Source organism: Macaca nemestrina, chromosome 6 (genome assembly GCF_043159975.1).
Source record: "Macaca nemestrina isolate mMacNem1 chromosome 6, mMacNem.hap1, whole genome shotgun sequence".
Classification (NCBI taxonomy): domain Eukaryota; kingdom Metazoa; phylum Chordata; class Mammalia; order Primates; family Cercopithecidae; genus Macaca; species Macaca nemestrina.
The window spans coordinates 53,797,550-53,815,289 of record NC_092130.1 but is presented as its reverse complement, the minus strand read 5'-3'; the positions used below and the strand labels follow the sequence as shown (position 1 = coordinate 53,815,289).

Here is a 17,740-nt window from a genome sequence, read left to right as displayed (position 1 = left end):
GGGCGTGGTGGTGGGCACCTGTAGTCCCAGCTACTCAGGAGGCTGAGGCAGGAGAATGGTGTGAACCTGGGAGGCAAAGCTTGCAGTGAGCCGAGATCGCGCCACTGCACTCCAGCCTGGGCGACAGAGCGAGACTCAGTCTCAAAAAAAAAAAAAAATACAAAAACGTAGCCAGCCGTGGTATAACAAGCCTGTAATCCCAGCTACTCAGGAGGCTCAGGCAGGGAAATTGCTAGAACACGGGAGGCGGAGGCTGCAGTGAGTCAAGACTGTACCACTGCTCTCCAGCCTGGGTGACAGCGAGACTCCATCTCAAAATAAATTTTAAAAAACCTCACAATCGGCGGGGCGTGGTGGCTCACACCTGTAATCCCAGCACTTTGGGAGGCTGAGGCAGGAGGATCACAAGGTCAGGAGATCGAGACCACGGTGAAACCCCGTCTCTACTAAAAATACAAAAAATTAGCCGGGCGCGGTGGCAGGCACCTGTAGTCCCAGCTACTCAGGAGGCTGAGGCAGGAGAATGGCGTGAACCCGGGAGGCGGAGCTTGCAGTGAGCCGAGATCGCGCCACTGCACTCCAGCCAGGGGGACAGAGCGAGACTCCGAGACTCCGTCTCAAAAAAAACCTCACAATCTTATATATAGAAAAGCATGACAGCCTTATTCTCCACTCAAAGAATTGTGTATATACTACAAAAATACTTTACCAAGCTTCCTAGTACTTGGATCTTCTCCCGCAAGGCATCGCCAATCTGTCTTACAATTTCTCCTCGTTTTGGAGCAGGAATCTAAGAAAATAATGCAATTTTTGTGTCTGATTCAAAGCATAAATTCATGTCTGTAACACAGTATTGGATGTGTGCTGTAAAAGAACAAAGTACAATCATATCAAAGACTTTAGATCATGTCAAGACTGTGATATGACCAGACACTAAAGCTAAAATAAGAAGCAAGGCATTCCTGGAGCAAATACCTACTGGAAGGCACAGAGGAGAAGAAAAGGCAACAAATAACTACAAATTGCCATCAGGGTTATAAAGACAAAGGAAATAAAAAGGAAGCTGAGGAAGAGAAAAACAGCAAGATTGGAGGGGAAATGGGTAAGTAACTTTACCTAAAAGGTTGGCAGGAGGCCCGGTGCAGTGGCTCACACCTGTAATCCCAACACTTTGGAAGGCTGAGGGGGGGCAGATCACGAGGTCAGGAGTTCGAGACCAGCCAGGCCAACATGGTGAAACCCCATCTCTACTATAAACACAAAAATTATCTGGGCATGGTAGTGTGCGCCTGTCATCCCAGCTACTCGGGAGGCCGAGATGGGAGAATTGCTTGAACCTTGGAGGCGGAGGTTGCAGTGAGCCGAGATCGTGCCACTGCCCTCCAGCCTTGGCAATAGAGTGAGACTCCATCTCCAAAAAAAAAAAAAAAAAAAAAAAGGTTGCCAGGAAAAATCTCAAAGGAGGTAATATTAAAGCTGAAACCTGAAGAATGGGAAAAGTAAGTCATAGGAATATTCTTCCCAGGGATAAGAAAAAAACATGTAAGAGGGATCCATGGAAAATAAAAGCGGCTGATTGGGAAAGCCAGTATGTCTAAAGCCAGAAGCTTGTAAGGTGTTAGAATCTTACTCCAGGTGCAATGTGAAGTCTTGAATGGCTTTTAAGGTGCAGAATAAGAGGATTTGCTTTAATTTTAATATGCTATCAGACAAGTAGAGGATATGTTGAAGGGGAAAAGAGTAGAAGCAGGGAGATCAGTTAAGACTGTATTATAGGCCAGGCGCGGTGTCACACGCCTGTAATCCCAGCTTCGGGAGGCCAAGGTGGGTGGATCATCTGAGGTCAGTAGATCAAGACCAGCCTGACCAACATGGTGAAACCTCGTCTCACTAAAAATACAAAAAATTAGCCAGATGTGGTGGTGGGCACCTGTAATCCCAGCTACGTGGGAGGCTGAGGCAGGAGAATCATTGGAACCCAGGAGGCGGAGGCTGCAGTGAACCAAGATCATGATCATGCCACTGCACTCCAGCCTGGGCAACAAGAGCAAGACTCTGTCTCAAAAAAAAAAAAAAAAAAAAAAAAAAAAAGATTACAGAGACTTAGTCTTAAGATTGCAGTGGTAGCCGGGCACGGTGGCTCATGCCTATAAACCCAGCACTTCGGGAGGCCGAGGCAGGCGGATCACAAGGTCAGGAGATGGAAACCATTCTGGCTAACATGGTGAAACCCTATCTGTACTAAAACTGCAAAAAATTAGCTGGGCATGGTGGCGGGCACCTGTAGTCCCAGCTACTCGGGAGGCTGAGGCAGGAGAATGGTGTGAACCTGGGAGGCAGAGCTTGCAGTGAGCCGAGATCACACCACTGCACTCCAGCCTGGGCGACAGAGCGAGACTCCATTTCAAAAAAAAAAAAAAAAGGATTGCAGTGGTAACAAGGGGAACAACAAGTGGATTCAGGGTCTATTTTGGGAGTAGAATTGAAAGGACACACAGATGCAGGAAATGAAGAGCATAAAAGAACTCAGGATGACTTCCAGGTTTCTAGCTTCAATAGCTAGGTAGATGGAAGTATAATTACTGGGATGAAGAAGACTTGAAGGGAAACATCAGGTTTTGGGGGTAAAGAGCACAGCTTATGTCATAAAGTTTGAGATGTGATTCATGAATGAGACACAATTTTTCCAACTGTGACCATTACTCCCTCTCTCCCATCAAGTTCTTCCCAATTCTGCCTCTTCTTCAAAGTACAGCTAAGGCTGGACGTGGTGGCTCACATCTGTAATCCCAGCACTTTGAGAGGCCAAGGCAGGTGGATCACTTGGGGTCAGGAGTTCAAGATGAGCCTGGCCAACATGGTGAAACCCCATCTTTACTAAAAATGCAAAAATTAGCCGGGTATGGTGGCAGGTGCCTGTAATCCCAGCTACTCGGGAGGCTGAAACAGGAGAATCACTTGAACCCAGGAGGGGGAGGTTGCAGGGAGCTGAGAGCCCACCATTACACTCCAGCCTGGATGACAAGAGTGAAATTCCATCTCAAATAAAAAAATAAAAAAATAAAAGTACAGGTAAAAGGAACACTCCCCTCCATGAAACCTTCCCCCAGGCAGAGGCCAATCACACCCTCCCCCTAACTCCCACTGCGCCTAATCACAGTACTGCTCACACTTGCCTCACAGAGCTTGACTGTGAGCTCAAGGCTTTTTCCTTGCTCTCTCTTCTCCCCAAGTGTATTATCATGTCTTACCACAGCTTTTCTGGATGGTCACTTTGCAATCTATTAACATTTAAAACATTCCTATCCTTTGTTTTATTTATTTATTTATTTATTTTTTGAGACGGGGTCTCGCTCTGTTGCACCCAGGCTTGAGCGCAGTGGCACAATCTCGGCTCACTGCAACCTCCGCCTCTTGGGTTCAAGTGATTCTCCTGCCTCAGCCTCCCAAGTAGCTGGGATTACAGGTGCCTGCCACCACACCCGGCTAATTTTTTGTATTTTTAGCAGAGACGGGGTTCCACCATTGTTGGTCAGGCTGGTCTCGAACTCCTGATCTCAGGTAATCCGCCCGCCTCGGTCTCCCAAAGTGCTGGGATTACAGGCATGACATTCCTACCCTTTAACTAAGCAGCAGTTCAGCTTATGGAAACTGAGCTTATACATAAGTATGCAAAAGTATAGGTACAATGATATTCATTGCAGTGCTGTTTCTAGTAAAGAAAAAAATAAAACCATCCAACTGTCCATCCGCACATGATTGGTTAATTATGGAACAGTGATAAAATAAGGTCGATTTTTATGGGAAAACATTGAAAAGCTATGATAGGATAATAGAAAACAAGAAAACACTTATGGTAACTAAACTTTTGCTTAAATTTGGAGGAACATATACCAAGCTGTTCACAATGGTTTTTTCTGGTGAGTGAAATTATAACAGATTTTCATCCACAATTTGTATGTTTGCAATGTCTGTCATTTTCACAATATATGCACACTTTTGGAAACAGGAAACAAAACCTGTAGCATTAAATCAATCAGCACACAACCTATACATTTCCTAGCACATGGTGTGGGTTTAATGATGTTTCAATTGAATTTAGTAAGCACATTTATACGTTTAGTTAAGTTGGTTAATTTCAACTCAGAATGGCCAGTATACATGGCCTTTTACCTCCCATTCTGGACACGTTTTATTCAGTCAGTCTTTCAACAATAATCATTGCATATGTTCTATGTGCCAGATACTGTGCTAATCCCTGGATACTCTACTGCAAATGAGGCAGTTACAATTCTTGCTCTCTATAGAGTTGACAGTCCATGGGGATGATAAAGGCAAGAAACAGGTAAGTACAATCTAATGTGGCAAATGCCATGAAAGGGGAGCTGGATTTCACAACTGGAGCAATCCGAAGTAGGCTTTTTACAAGTTTAGAGTTTAGGGCTAAGACCTAAAACATGCCAGATGTTGTGAAGAGGCAGGCAAAGTAGAGGAAAAGCATGGGGATAGAGAGGTACAGAGCATATGCAAAGGCTAAAAAGCAAGAGAAAGTAGTTTTGGAAAATTATGGCTGGGGATGGTGGTTCACACCTCTATTCCCAGCACTTTGGGAGGCCGAGGCAGGTGGATCATTTGAAATCAGGAGTTCAAGACCAGCTTGGCCAACATGGTGAGCCCCTGTAAACACAAAAATTAGCCACATATGGTGCCCATAATCCCAGGTTCTCAGGAGGCTGAGGCAGGAGAATCACTTGAACCTAGGAGGCAGATGTTGCAGTGTGCCGAGATCACACCACTGCACTCCAGCCTGGGTGACAGAGTAAGACTCCACTCTTTCTCACCAGAGATGAGAGGGAAAATGAGGACACATGGGGATGCAGAGGGCAGAAACGGGCCCCATTCTGTGCTGAAACTGGCTCATGGAAGAAAGCAGCAAGTATATTCCTTAGAAAGAAATCAATTTCTATAAACTACCTTTCCATATGTTTCACTTTGTTTCCATTTCCCTTAAAGAAAAATGTTCCCTTTGAAAACTTCTAGAATTGGCCAGATGCAGTGGCTCATGCCTGTAATCCTAGCACTTTGGGAGTCCAAGGCAGGTGGATCACTTGAGGTCAGGAGTTCGAAACCAGCCTGGCCAACATGGTGAAACCCCATCTCTACTAAAAATATTTTTAAAATTGGTGGCGGGCGCCTGTAATCCCAGCTACTTGGGAGGCTGAGGTAGGAGAATCGCTTGAACAGGGGAGGCAGGGGTTGCAGTGAGCCAAGATGGCGCCATTGCACTCCAGCCTGGGCAACAAGAGCAAAACTCTGTCTGAAAAAAAAAAAAAGAAAAGAAAAAGAAAAATTCTAGAATTAACTCAAATGAACTACATGAAACAGTGGTTTGTCCTAACACAGTCAAGGCCAGCCAAACGGACGAGGGCCAAGCAGAGAAGCCTCACGTGAGGGAGGATCGAGACAGGAAAGCTTCTGTGACGAGAAGGGGGGTCAAGCTTTGGTCTGTTCTTACTGAGCCTCTCTAAGTCCCTGACCTATTGGCAGGCGCCCCAGAGCACAGTTAGGAAAAACTCTGCCTCTTTGCTAAACCTTGAACTCAATTGCTTAACTCAAAATCAAACAAGTAGGATCCCCAACGGACTCTACTATTACCCAGTAAAGCAACCTGTTCCCACTTAGCACCCCCATTCTATTTATTGGGAGGTCTAAAAAGCACCAGAAGTATGAGAAAGGATATTAGGTGCAGAGGCTGGCATGGTGAGCAAGACCTGACTGCCAGATAAGATCCTGAATGTGAAAATAGCAACCAAAAAAAGTACAGCCCGATATTTAAGAAAGATCATAATGTCAGCTGGCACTCCCTAGGGCAAAGATAGATTTGAAAACCAGTTCATTCCAGGTGCGGTGGCTCATGCCTGCAATCCCAGCACTTTGCGAGGCAGAGGCGGGCAGATCACTTGAGGTCAGGAGTTCAAGACCATCCTGGCCAACATGGTGAAACCCTGTTCTCTACTAAAAAACACACAAAAAAATTTTTTTGCAATGGCTCATGCCTGTAGTTCCGGCTACTCAGGAAGATGAAGCAGGAGAATTGCTTGAGTCTAAGAGGTAGAGGTTGCAGTGAGCCAAGATCATGCCACTGCACTCCAGCCTGGGCAACAGAGCAAGACTCCGTCTCAAAAAAAAAAAAAGAAAAAAAAAAAACACAGTTCAGGAAAAGACAAGATCCTGAATTCATATAAACTCTTTTTTTCTTTTTCAAATGTGTTTGTATTTACCCTGGATAAATAGACACATACAATAGACGCTTCTAGTCAGAAGACAACATGTTAAGTTGCACTAGCATTCAAAACAGTATATGCAAAGAGTGAACCCTCATGTAAATTGTGTACTTTAGTTAATAATAACACATCAACAATCGCTCATCAGTTGTAACAAAATATGACATACTAATGCAAAACTTTAATAATAGGGGAAATGGCCAGGCCTGGTGGCTCATGCCTGTAATCCCAGCACTTTGGGAGGTTGAGGTGGGCAAACTGCTTGAGCCCAGGAGTTTGAGACCAGCCTAGGCAACAGAGCAAAACCTCATCTCTACAAAAAATACAAAAATTAGCCAGGTGTGGAGGAACATGCCTGTAATCCTAGTTACTAAGGAGGCTGAGGTAGGAGGATTGCTTGAGCCCAGGTCGAAGCTGCAGTGAGCCGCAAGCTGTGAACATGCCACTGTACACTAGCCTGGGTGACAGAGTGAGACTCTGTCTTAAAAAAAAAAAAAGGAAACTTGGGAAGAGGAATGAGGGAGGAATGGAAATTCTGTACTTTCTACTTGTTTTTCTGTAAACTTAAAACGGCTCTAAAAAATAAAAGTCTATTAATTTTTTTTTTCTTTGAGAGGGAGTTTTGCTCTTGTCGCCCAGGCTGGAGTGCAATGGCTCGATCTCAGCTCACGGTAACCTCCACCTCCCAGGTTCAAGTGATTCTCCTGCCTCAGCCTCCTGAGTAGCTGGGATTACAGGCGCACACCACCACGCCTGGCTAATTTTGTATTTTTTAGTGTAGACAGGGTTTCTCCATGTTGGTCAGGCTGGTCTCGAACTCCCAACCTCAGGTGATCCACCCACCTTGGCCTTCCAAAGTGTTGGGATTACAAGCGTGAGCTACCGTGCCTGGTCTATTTTTTTTTTTTTTAAGTATAAATGTATAGGAAGGCCGGGTGCAGTGGCTCACGCCTGTAATCCAAACACTTTGGAAGGCCAAGGCAGGTGGATCACGAGGTCAGGAGTTCGAGACCAACCTGGCCAGCATGGTGAAACCGTCTCTACTAAAAATACAAAAATTAGCCAGGCCTGCCACCCACTCTGGAAAGTGAGGAGCACCTCTGCCCAGCCGCCGCCCCATCTGGGATGTGAGGAGTGCCACTGCCGGGCCATCCCAGGGTCTGGAAAATGAGGAGCGCCTCTGCCCAGCTGCCCAACTGTCTGGGAAGTGAGGTGCCCCTCTGCCCGGCTGCCCACCATCTGGCAAGTGAGGAGCACCTCTGCCCGGCCGCCGCCCCATCTGGGAAGTGAGGAGCGCCTCTGCCAGGCTTCCCACCGTCTGGCCAAGTGAGGAGCACCTCTGCCCCGCCCCCCCACCATCTGGGAAGTGAGGAGCGCCTCTGCCAGGCTTCCCACCGTCTGGCCAAGTGAGGAGCACCTCTGCCCCGCCGCCCCACCATCTGGGAAGTGAGGAGCGCCTCTGCCCGGCTTCCCACCGTCTGGCCAAGTGAGGAGCACCTCTGCCCCGCCGCCCCACCATCTGGGAAGTGTGGAGCGCCTCTGCCCCACTGCCCACCCTCTGGCAAGTGAGGAGCGCCTCTGCCCGGCCGCCCCATCTGGGAAGTAAGGAGCACCTCTGTCTGGCTTCTGCCCTGTCTGGAAAGTGAGGAGTGCCTCTGTCCAGCGGCTGTGCAACCTTCCAAGTGTGAAGTGACAGCCTTGTGTGTGATCTTTTCTGTCTTCCCCAAGTTTGCATTTTCGACATTAAAGCTTACTTTTTAATTAAAAGTTTTAAGTTGGAGAACATATTTAAGAAAAAAATTAGCCAGGCCTGGTGGTGCACATCTGTAGTCTCAGCTACTTGGGAGACTGAGGCAGGAAATTACTTGAACCTGGAAGGCAGAGGTTGCAGTGAGCGGAGATCACACCACTGCACTCCAGCCTGAGTGACAGAGCAAGACTCCATCTCAAAAGAAAAAAGTATATACATATAGGAAAACAACAATTTTAAAAAAAATTACGCAGCTGGGCATGGTGGTTCACATCTGTAATCCCAGCACTTTGGGAGGCCAAAGAGGGCAGATCATTTGAACTTAGGAGTTCAAGACCGCCCTAGGCAATATGGTGAAACCCCATCTCTACAAAAAATGCAAAAAAATTAGCCAGGCATGGTGGTGTGTGCATGTAATCACAGCTACTTGGGAGGCTGAGATGGGAGGATCCCCTGAGCCCAGAAGGCAGAGGTCACAGTGAGCTGAGATTGACTCACTGCACTCCAGCCTAGGTGACAGAGCCAGATCCTGTCTTTTAAAAAAAAAAAAAAAAAAAAAAGCAGTAACTCTAGGATGGTATGCAATACAATCATCACAGGTCACAGGTCACAAAATTTTATACATGCCATGTATATATGAACGTACAATAATCACAGCTATGAAATAAATACATAAAAGACTGAAAGGAAATGCACCAAAACCTAAACCTAATAATCATTTTGCATTGCAGAGGTTGGGGTAAGGGGACTAAATTTGTTTATCTTATTTACAGCATCAATCTTTTCTTAAAAAAAAAAAAAAGAAAAAGAATATTTATTACTTTTATGATCAGAAATAAATAAAAGTAAGTTTTTAAAACAATGAAGGATATTGTTTTGGACACTATTCTCTATCCAGGTAGGGTGAACTTTACCTAGCACACTGTTTACTTGTGGAAGTGGTATTTTTCTGCCCAAAGACACTTTTGATTGTGTATAATGGAACCCGAGGCCATACTTCTATCCATAATTAAAGTAGAGGAAAGATGTGCTTCATGCTTTACACAAAGACGTCTCCAAAAAAAAAAGAAAAAAAAAAAGCTTCATCCAACCCAGGGCTCTCCTGGACAGGTTGCCACTCTGCAACCCACCCCAACCCCACCCAACCCCCCTTGCAATCATTGACTCAGAGAAAACACTGCAGCTCAGCAGTCCCTCACCCAGCAGCACAGGGTTTAACTCAAATGTATGGAGGCTTTTCCTGTGCCAGGCTCTCCAGTAAACACTTTAAATGATTAACTCATTTAACCCTCCCAGAAGGCAGCCACCCTCAGTCTTTTCTTTTTACAAGACAAAGCACACTGAGGATGGGGGTAGTGGGAAGGTTGGGAAATCAGGCTATCCCGGTTGGGTTTGCCTTTACTCTCCCCTTCTCAGGAGCCTAGCCCCCACCTAGTGACGAGTCAGTGTGGCCAGCCCAGCACCAGTCACAGTTCCTAAATTTGCTCTCCACCAATGGTGGAGACTCAGAGACCAAGGAGGCTGACTCTGCCTCACAGCCTCATTAGACAGTCAAGGAATATGAGCTTCTGGCCCTGAGAAAGGGATGCTGCCACTGCTCTTTTTTTTCCTTTTTTTTTGAGACGGAGTCTCACTCTGTCGCCCAGGCTGGATGGAGTGTAGTGGTGCTATCTTGGTTCACTGCAGCCTCCGCCTCCCAAGCTCAAGCAATTCTACTGCCTCAGCCTCCCGAGTAGACTGGATTAAACGTGCCACCATGTTCGGCTAATTTTTGTATTTTTACTACAGACAGGGTTTCACCACGTTGGCCAGGCTGGTCTCAAACTCCTGACCTCAGATGATCCACCTGCCTCAGCCTCCTAAAAGTGCTGGGATTACAGGTGTGAGCCACCAGGTCCAGTCTGCTGCTGTTCTTTAAACCAGGAATGCTGACCTATTGCTGAGATACTCCCAGACAAATCTGGCAGGGGGTAAGAGGAGGAGCAAATGAATATATCTAGCATAGGTCTTCTATTCATTTTCTATTTAATTATAAATTCAAGTAATTTCAGTGAAGAATAGTGTTCACAGCTCAAGTTTATACTATACCAGCACAAAGTTTAATTCATTTAAATTTATCCATTCAATGAATGGCAAGTACAGAAAAGGCACTACCCTAGAAATATGGCAGAGGTGTTACCAAGACAGCAGGAGCCCTAGTACAGTATCACAGCCCCCAAGGAGCTCACATTTTAACAAGGCAGCACTGACCTGCTTATCAGATGTTTATGTATCTCATTGCTTACAATAGGCAAAGTGACCTCTTATGAATTCTAGAAACAAAGGTCATACTTACATCTGCCCAGATTTTCCATGCTTCTTTTGCTTTCTTTACAGTTTCTTCATAGTCTGCCACACTGGCCTAAATTAAGAAGTAGGGGGACAGAGAGGGGGAAATAAAGAAAAGTGATGACAATCTTCTAGAACACACAAATATTTTCAGAAGAGAATTGGAAAATCTCTAGGGTTCTCTAACATTTATGGCTGAGAATGATTCCCACAGTCTACACTCCCCAAAACTAGCTAGAACCCGGTAAAACAGGTTGGAATCCAGCTATGCCTTAAAACCTTGCTTTTCAAAGCAAATCTGTCAGCTTCATCTGAGAACAACATGTGAGGCATATTAGAAATGCAGAACCTTGAGCTCCAACCCAAACTTCAGAAATCAAAAGCTTCATTCTAACAAAATCCTCAGGTACTTCAGAAGCACTGTCTTAAATGGCCCTCTGCCTAGTCTTTCTATGCTTCGCCTTTTCTATGGTTCTTTCCTTTTCACGCCCCCACCCAAGGGAGGACAGTCTCCCCCAGACAGTCCTAAATGTCAAAGAAAAATAAACACATTATTCTCTGCATTTGTGATTTTGTATTATTCTTCACCTGCCTAACTGGCTTCTGCCTCTAAAGAAAGCCTGCACAAACTCCTTGTGTGTAATTTGAATTAAACACACACACACACTTACCTGTCGGACTCTTGCTATTGGCTCATTGTTAGCAGGGCAATAGGTCGTAATAACCTTAAAACAAAAGGATGATGATCATGTAGAGAAAACGTAATCCCTTCTGAAGTAAGGGAATAGACCAAACTTCAGGGGAAAGAAAAAGAGAGGAAAAAATGATATAATATCCAAACTCAAAAACCTTAGGTTAACTTCTGTTACATATAAACCACTCTACAGAGGTTGTCTTTCATTTCTGACTTAAACATTAGAAACTACCTTTACTGCAAAACTCTCCCCTGACATCTCAATATTAGGTGTATAAACAAAAGCTTTAATGTAACCAGTTATTTTGCCTCTTTTTCCATTAATAACAGCCCAAACTGACTAGTTTTAGTTATTCCTTCTCTCCCTTACTAGTGACAAGTCATCTCTGCTCAGAGATGAAATGGCCAAGGTGGGAAAACCATGGGAAAGGCCTGTGTCCACACCAGTTGGAGAGGTCTCAGGTCAACAATGAAAGGGAAAATCAAGGCACAGCTAAAAAGGCCTAATGATTAGATATCACATGGAAATCAAGATTAAACACTGAGGTTTGAGGAGCAATTAAAATTATCTGTATCTCCTACAGCCACTAATAACCAAAAGGAAGAAGTGTTCCCTTTACCAAGGCAGGTTCATTATATAATATACAACGTCCAACAAAGTTTAACTGTTATATAACGTCTTCTTATAAAAAATGTTCTTTTTAAAAAAATCTGGGCGATAATAACCTTACCTTTCCTTTGTATTCTATAAAACGTTGTATTGAGCAGTAACGGGCATCAGGCGCGGTGTTAAGCCCTGGGCAACGGAGAAATGCTGAAAACCCAGTCCTCAAAGGAGTTCACAACCCAAAGTAAAACATGGCAGGATTTCAGCAAGTCCGAGCTTGCAAACTCCCAAGGAATTCAGGAAGAAAGATAACTTTAAACTACACTGAAGAACGTTACTTGCGGTGCATGTCACAGGTGAAGAGCCAAAGTTAAGCTCTAAATTAAGATCAGTTGCACCCCTCAATGTGCCACATTTCTCACTACAGATCCAAGACCACAAGGTTTTAAATATAAGCGGGAAGTTTAGGCCCCTACAGCTCCAAAATGACTTCGGTTCTGCATAGGGCACAAGGACCTAAAATCTAAGTTTTCATTTTAAAGGCACCCTACACGAGAAAACTTGTACTGTGGAGCTTCAAAATCTCCCACTCTGTACTACCTCCTCCAGCGCCAGCGGGGACTCGGTAGGTCAGTGCCCGCCCGGCCTCCTCGAGCGAACCCCGGCGGCTGCAGAGATTTCTTAAGCGCCCTCATACCTCTCCCCGGCCTCCCCAGCTTCCATTATACACGCCCTCGTTTTCCTCGCGGAGCCCCAGCTCTTTCAGCCACGCATACTGGGGTTGATTGATGAGGAGAGTGGACATGAAGGCGGCAGGCCTGCTCCAAGGTCCGGGGAGCTTGCTGGTCTTTGCAGCATGCACACACAGCGCGCGGGGTAGGCGCCACATACTGAGCTCAGAATTCGGAAGGAGCCTAAGGCCGGTCGAGTTGCCGAAATAGAGCCCCGCCCCCCGCCCGAGAGAACCCATTGGGCAGACCCGATCCCTCCCACAGGGTACGACCCCGCCACCGCCCCGTCGGCCCCTAGTCTTCCGGAGATGCCTGCGGCTGAATCCTGCCTGGAACAATGGGAGTGCCATAGGGAGGAGTGGGCTGCTGCCATCTGGTGAAAGACTCCGGGAGCCACGGCTCCAGCTAGGAATTCTTTTCAGCAAAATATTGGCGCTGAAGTATAGCAGGCTATAGCAGGGGTTCTGAAACTGTAAAATGCATGAAGTTACCTGGTGGTCGTGGTAAATGCTCATTCTGATTCAGTAAGTCTGGGCTAGGGTCGGAGAGCCGACATTCCTAACCAGCTCCTTAGCGATGGCGATGCCTCTGGTCCCTGGAGTAGCCAAGGGAGGGTTTGTATTGAGGGGCGGGGGAAGGGTTGTTTGTTTTCACTGTTTTGGTAAATTACAAATGAAAGATTTGTAATTAATGATAAATATTAGATTGTTGCATTTCCTCTATAAATACCCTGCCTAGGTATATTCTTACTTTATTTTTTATTTATTTATTTATTTATTTTGTTTTTTTGGAGACGGAGTTTCGATCTTGTTGCCCGAACTAGAGTGCAATGGTGCGATCTCGGCTCACTGCAACCTCCGCCTCCCGGGTTCAAGCGGATTCTCCTGCCTCAGCCTCCCAGTAGCTGCGATTACAGGTGTGTGCCACCACACCCAGCTAATTTTTTTGTATTTTTAGTAGAAACGGGGTTTCACCATGTTAGCCAGACTGGTCTGGAACTCCTGACCTCTGATCTGCCCACCTCAGTCTCTCAAAGTCCTGGGATTACAGGTGTGAGCCACTGCATCCGTCCTATTCTTGCTTTTTTTTTTTTTTTTTTTTTTTTTTTAGAGGGAGTCTTGCACTGTCCCTGGGGCTGGAGTCCAGTGGCTCAATCTCAGCTCACTGCCACCTCCACCTTCTGGGTTCAGGCGATTCTCCTGCCTCAGCCTCCTGCGTAGCTGGGATTTCAGGCGCCCACTACCACACTTGGCCAATTTTTTGTATTTTGAATATTGAGGGGGTTTCACTATGTTGGCTAGACTGGTCTCGAACTCCTGACCTCGTGATCCACCGCCTCAGCCTCCCAAAGTGCTGGGATTACAGGTATGAGCCACGGCACCCGGCTCTTACTTTTAAAGAATAAAGGCAGTTTTGATCAATTTCCTTCATTCTCCATTTCTTCTGTCTTCCTACACTATCCTTTCACTCGTGCATGCCCCATCTCATTTCACAATAACTGGGCCAACCCTATAAGAAGGAAATACTAATATCTCAATTGGCATTATTTGAACATGAGTTTAAAATATGCTTGCCCATGCTAGAGTGCTGTGGCAAGATCATGGCTTACTGAAACCTCAACCTCCAGGGCTCTAGTGATCCTCCTACCTCAACCTCCTGAGTCGCTGGGACTACAGGCATGCTACCACACCCAGCTAATTTTTGTGGGTTTTTTGTAAAGACGGGGTTCCCCCATGTTGCCCAGGCTGGTCTGCACCTCTTGGCTCAAGGGATCTGCCCACCTCGGCCTCCCAAACTGCTGGGATTACAGGCTTGAACCACTGGCCTCCCAAACTGCTGGGATTACAGGCTTGAGCCACCGCTCCTGGCCCCTTTCATCTCTGCATTCAAGCATGAGCTTTATCTCTTCCACCCTTATAATAAAAATGATTTGAACAAACACTCTGCATGTATCAAGCAGCTACCAGAAACTGCAGTTAGTACTAGGCATACATGCAAGATGCTTCCTTTTGTAAATGCTACGGTTTTTTCCTATTAGGGCAAGGACCATCTCTGACTCATCCTTGCATTGCTCCACAGTTCCTAGCATTGTTCCAAGTTTATGCTCACTTATATGAGTGTATGAACAAATGAACCAATGAATAACATCTTTGAAGGAGTAACAATGCCCTATCTGACATCGGTAATCTCTATCAACAACCCTGCTGCTGTCTTCCATCTACACGGAGGACCACAGTGCTAATTTTTCTAATTTTAATTCTCAGACTTCTTTTGTGTGTGTTTTGTTTTGTTTTGTTTTGTTTTTTGAGGCAGAGTCTCACTCTGTCGCCAGGTTGGAGTACAGTGGCGCAATCTCAGCTCACCACAACCTCCACCTCCCAGGTTCAAGTGATTCTCCTGCCTCAGCCTCCTGAGTAGCTGGGACTACAGGTACGCACCATCACACCCAGCTAATTTTTGTATTTTTAGTAGAGACAGGGTTTCACCACGTTGGCCAGGATGGTCTCGATTTCCTGACCTTGTGATCCACCCACCTCAGCCTCCCAAAGTGCTGGGATTACAGGCATTAGCCACCGCACCCAGCTAATTCTCAGACATTTTAACTGACTCTCATCACTTTCTATCAGCCAACAAAGATTCTTTGTCTGCATATTCCAAAACCACATTATTTATTCTTTTCTCTTCCATTCACTTCCACGAAATTAAAACACATAGACAGATGCACTGAGGATTAGGAGCAATACATAGTGTCCTCAAGGAGTGTTGGCTTCCCTCTCTTCAAGTCAAGAAGAGAAGTGTGGCCATCCTTCTAAACCAATTCTGGCTGGCTGGGCACAGTGGCTCATACCTGTGATCCCAGAACTTTGGGAGGCCAAGATGGAAGGATCACTTAGTGATCAGGAGTTCGAGACCAGCCTGGCCAACACGGTGAAACCCCATCTCTACTAAAAATACAAAAATTAGCCAGATGTGGTGGTGCACATCTGAAGGCCCAGCTACTTGGGAGGCTGAGCCTGGAGAATCGCTTAAACCCAGGAGGTGGAGGTTGCAGAGCACCAAGATCGTGCCATTCCATTCCAGCCTGGGGGACAGAGCAAGACCCTGTCTCAAAAAATAACTAAATAAGCCGATTCTGGGAAAATAGGCACCAGCAACTGCTCACACTGAAAATAGGGATTGCATCCTTTTTCTACCTTGTTTTTTCAAAACTCCTGTTAGCCCTGCTTAACAGGAGTTCAGGAAAAATCAGAAATGATGAATTGTAATGAGGCTGAGCAGGAAGAGACAGAATTAAATGAATCATATATGAAAGCACTTTGAAAACTGCAAAGCCCTATAGAAATGAAAATGTAGTGGCTAAACTCAGGACACCTTAAAACAGTTCTGTATTAAAAGTGGCAGAGGAACCAGGTACTGTGGCTCACGCCTGTAGTCCCAGCACTTTGGGAGACCAAGGAGGGCAAATCAAGAGTCAGGGCGATCAGGAGTTCGAGACCAGCCTGACCAACATGGTCAAGTGCCATCTCTACTAAAAATACAAAAATTAGCCGAGCCTGGTGGTGTATGCCTGTATTCCCAGCTATTTGGGAGACTGAGGGATGAGAATGACTTGAACCCGGGAGGCAGAGGCTGCAGTGAGCCGAGATTTTGCCACTGCACTCCAGCCTGGAAGACAGAGCAAACTTGTCTCAAAAAGAAGAAAGAAAGAATTTAATAGACAGGAGGCCACCCACGCCGTATGGGAGACAGAGTTATTACTCAAATCAATCTCTTGGAGAATTCAGGGACTAGTGTTTTCCAAAGATAGTTTGGGGAAGGGATGGAATGGCTAAGCAATGGGTTCTTGCTGCTTACTGGCTGGGGATGCAGTCATTGGGGTGTGGGAAATTGTCCTCAAGCAGGTCAATAGCTTCTGTGTGGGACCACAGAAGCGGTTAGAGCTTCAGGTGGAACCATTGGTAGTCATACATGCAAAATACCTGAAAAGATATCTCAAAATGCCAATCTTAGGGTCTACAATAGTGATGTTATCTGGAAGAGTAATTGGAAAAGTTGCGTACCTTGTGACCTCTGGGATAATGACTGGCAATGGTTTATGTCTACACCTTAGCAGAATTCAGCCTCCTTTATCCTTCTACCCTGGTGATTTCTTATTAGCTTTACAAAGGCGGTTGGCTTTTGGGGAAGGGTTATTATCATTTAAACTATAAACTAAATATCTCCCAAAGTTACACTGACTGGCCCAAGCCCAGGAATAATTAAGGGCAGCTTGAAGGCTAAAAGCAAAATAGGGGTTAGCTAGATCAGATCTCTCCTGCTGCCGTAATTTTCTCACTGTTACAATTTTTGCAAAGGCGATTCCAAGATAATCTTTAAAGAATGGGGTGGGTTGAGGGAAGGGCCTTCCAGGCCGAGTGAACAGCAAATGCAGAGGGCTTGCCTGAGGAACAACAGGTTCAGCGCGCCAGCGGCTGGGCAGGGGGACACACCAGGACCAGTGACCTGGTGCCCAGTCCACATAACCTTGTTTGCCATTGTAAAAAGTAAAATAGAGGTTCCTCTTCAAAGACTTTCCTCCCCATCTAATTAGGAATAAATAGTAACCTCTCTTAAAAGCAAAATTTATTCAAAGACCTGTGCTAACATTCTTAAATATCTGCTAGCTATAATAAAATAAATGTACTTTATGTTCTTAGCTCCCACAATTTAGCCTAAATATTTGCCCTGGCATGCTTATACTAGTCCAAGCAAGCATTAGGTCATAGCCTGTTCCTCTTCCTTATTTAAAGGTGTTTCTGTCTTTCTCCACATTCCACAAGGTACTTCTTCCTTCCTTTGTTCTCCTCTACCTTTGCCTCTTTTAAAAAGTTCCAAGTTGCTAGCCAATCCCGAGGAATACAAAATGTGAGGTCCTGTTCCAGCCAATAAAAACCAGCCACAGCAGTAAGGTAAACGCCTCAGCTTACAAATGACCCTGTCTCCTTTGTTCAGTGTACTCTCCTGGCAAAACTGCTGGTGGGCGTACCCTTTCTGCAGAAAGTAAAAATGGCCTTACTCAATAAATTAAATTTATGTTCAAGTGCTATTTCTTTATGACACCGAAAAACAAACATTTCAAACACCATGCTGAGAACTCAGTCCTTGTTTTGGGGAGGGGTGCACTTGGAAGATTCCAGCTAAGGTACAATCGTCCCTCGGTATCTGCCGGTCATTGTTTTCAGGACCCCCACAGATACCAACATAGGCCATGCTCGAGCCCCTTATATTATGTGGTGGTGCACAGTGCGTCCTTCCCATCCGCAGGTTTGGCATCTGTGGATAGGGAGTGGATACAGAGGGCGGACT

The 17,740-nt window shown here is 45.6% G+C and overlaps 1 protein-coding gene across 4 annotated transcripts in view; it reads right to left on the bottom strand.

Moving 5' to 3' along the window:
• The window catches only part of LOC105463163 (aldehyde dehydrogenase 7 family member A1), a 56,142-nt gene extending 43,218 nt beyond the window's left edge, over positions 1-12,924 (bottom strand). The window contains exons 1-4 of one of the 4 annotated variants that reach the window (XM_071098528.1): positions 12,886-12,924; positions 11,034-11,087; positions 10,370-10,435; positions 710-790 (exon numbers count right to left, since the gene is read on the bottom strand). In XM_071098528.1, the coding sequence (XP_070954629.1) occupies positions 710-790; positions 10,370-10,435; positions 11,034-11,087; positions 12,886-12,909 (225 nt within the window). In that variant the 5' untranslated portion in view covers positions 12,910-12,924. Of the gene's footprint in view, positions 1-709; positions 791-10,369; positions 10,436-11,033; positions 11,088-12,360; positions 12,824-12,885 lie in introns of those variants that run through there. The other 3 variants (XM_071098524.1, XM_071098525.1, XM_071098527.1) reach the window with 3 other exon arrangements.
• Positions 12,925-17,740: the final 4,816 nt, after the last annotated feature.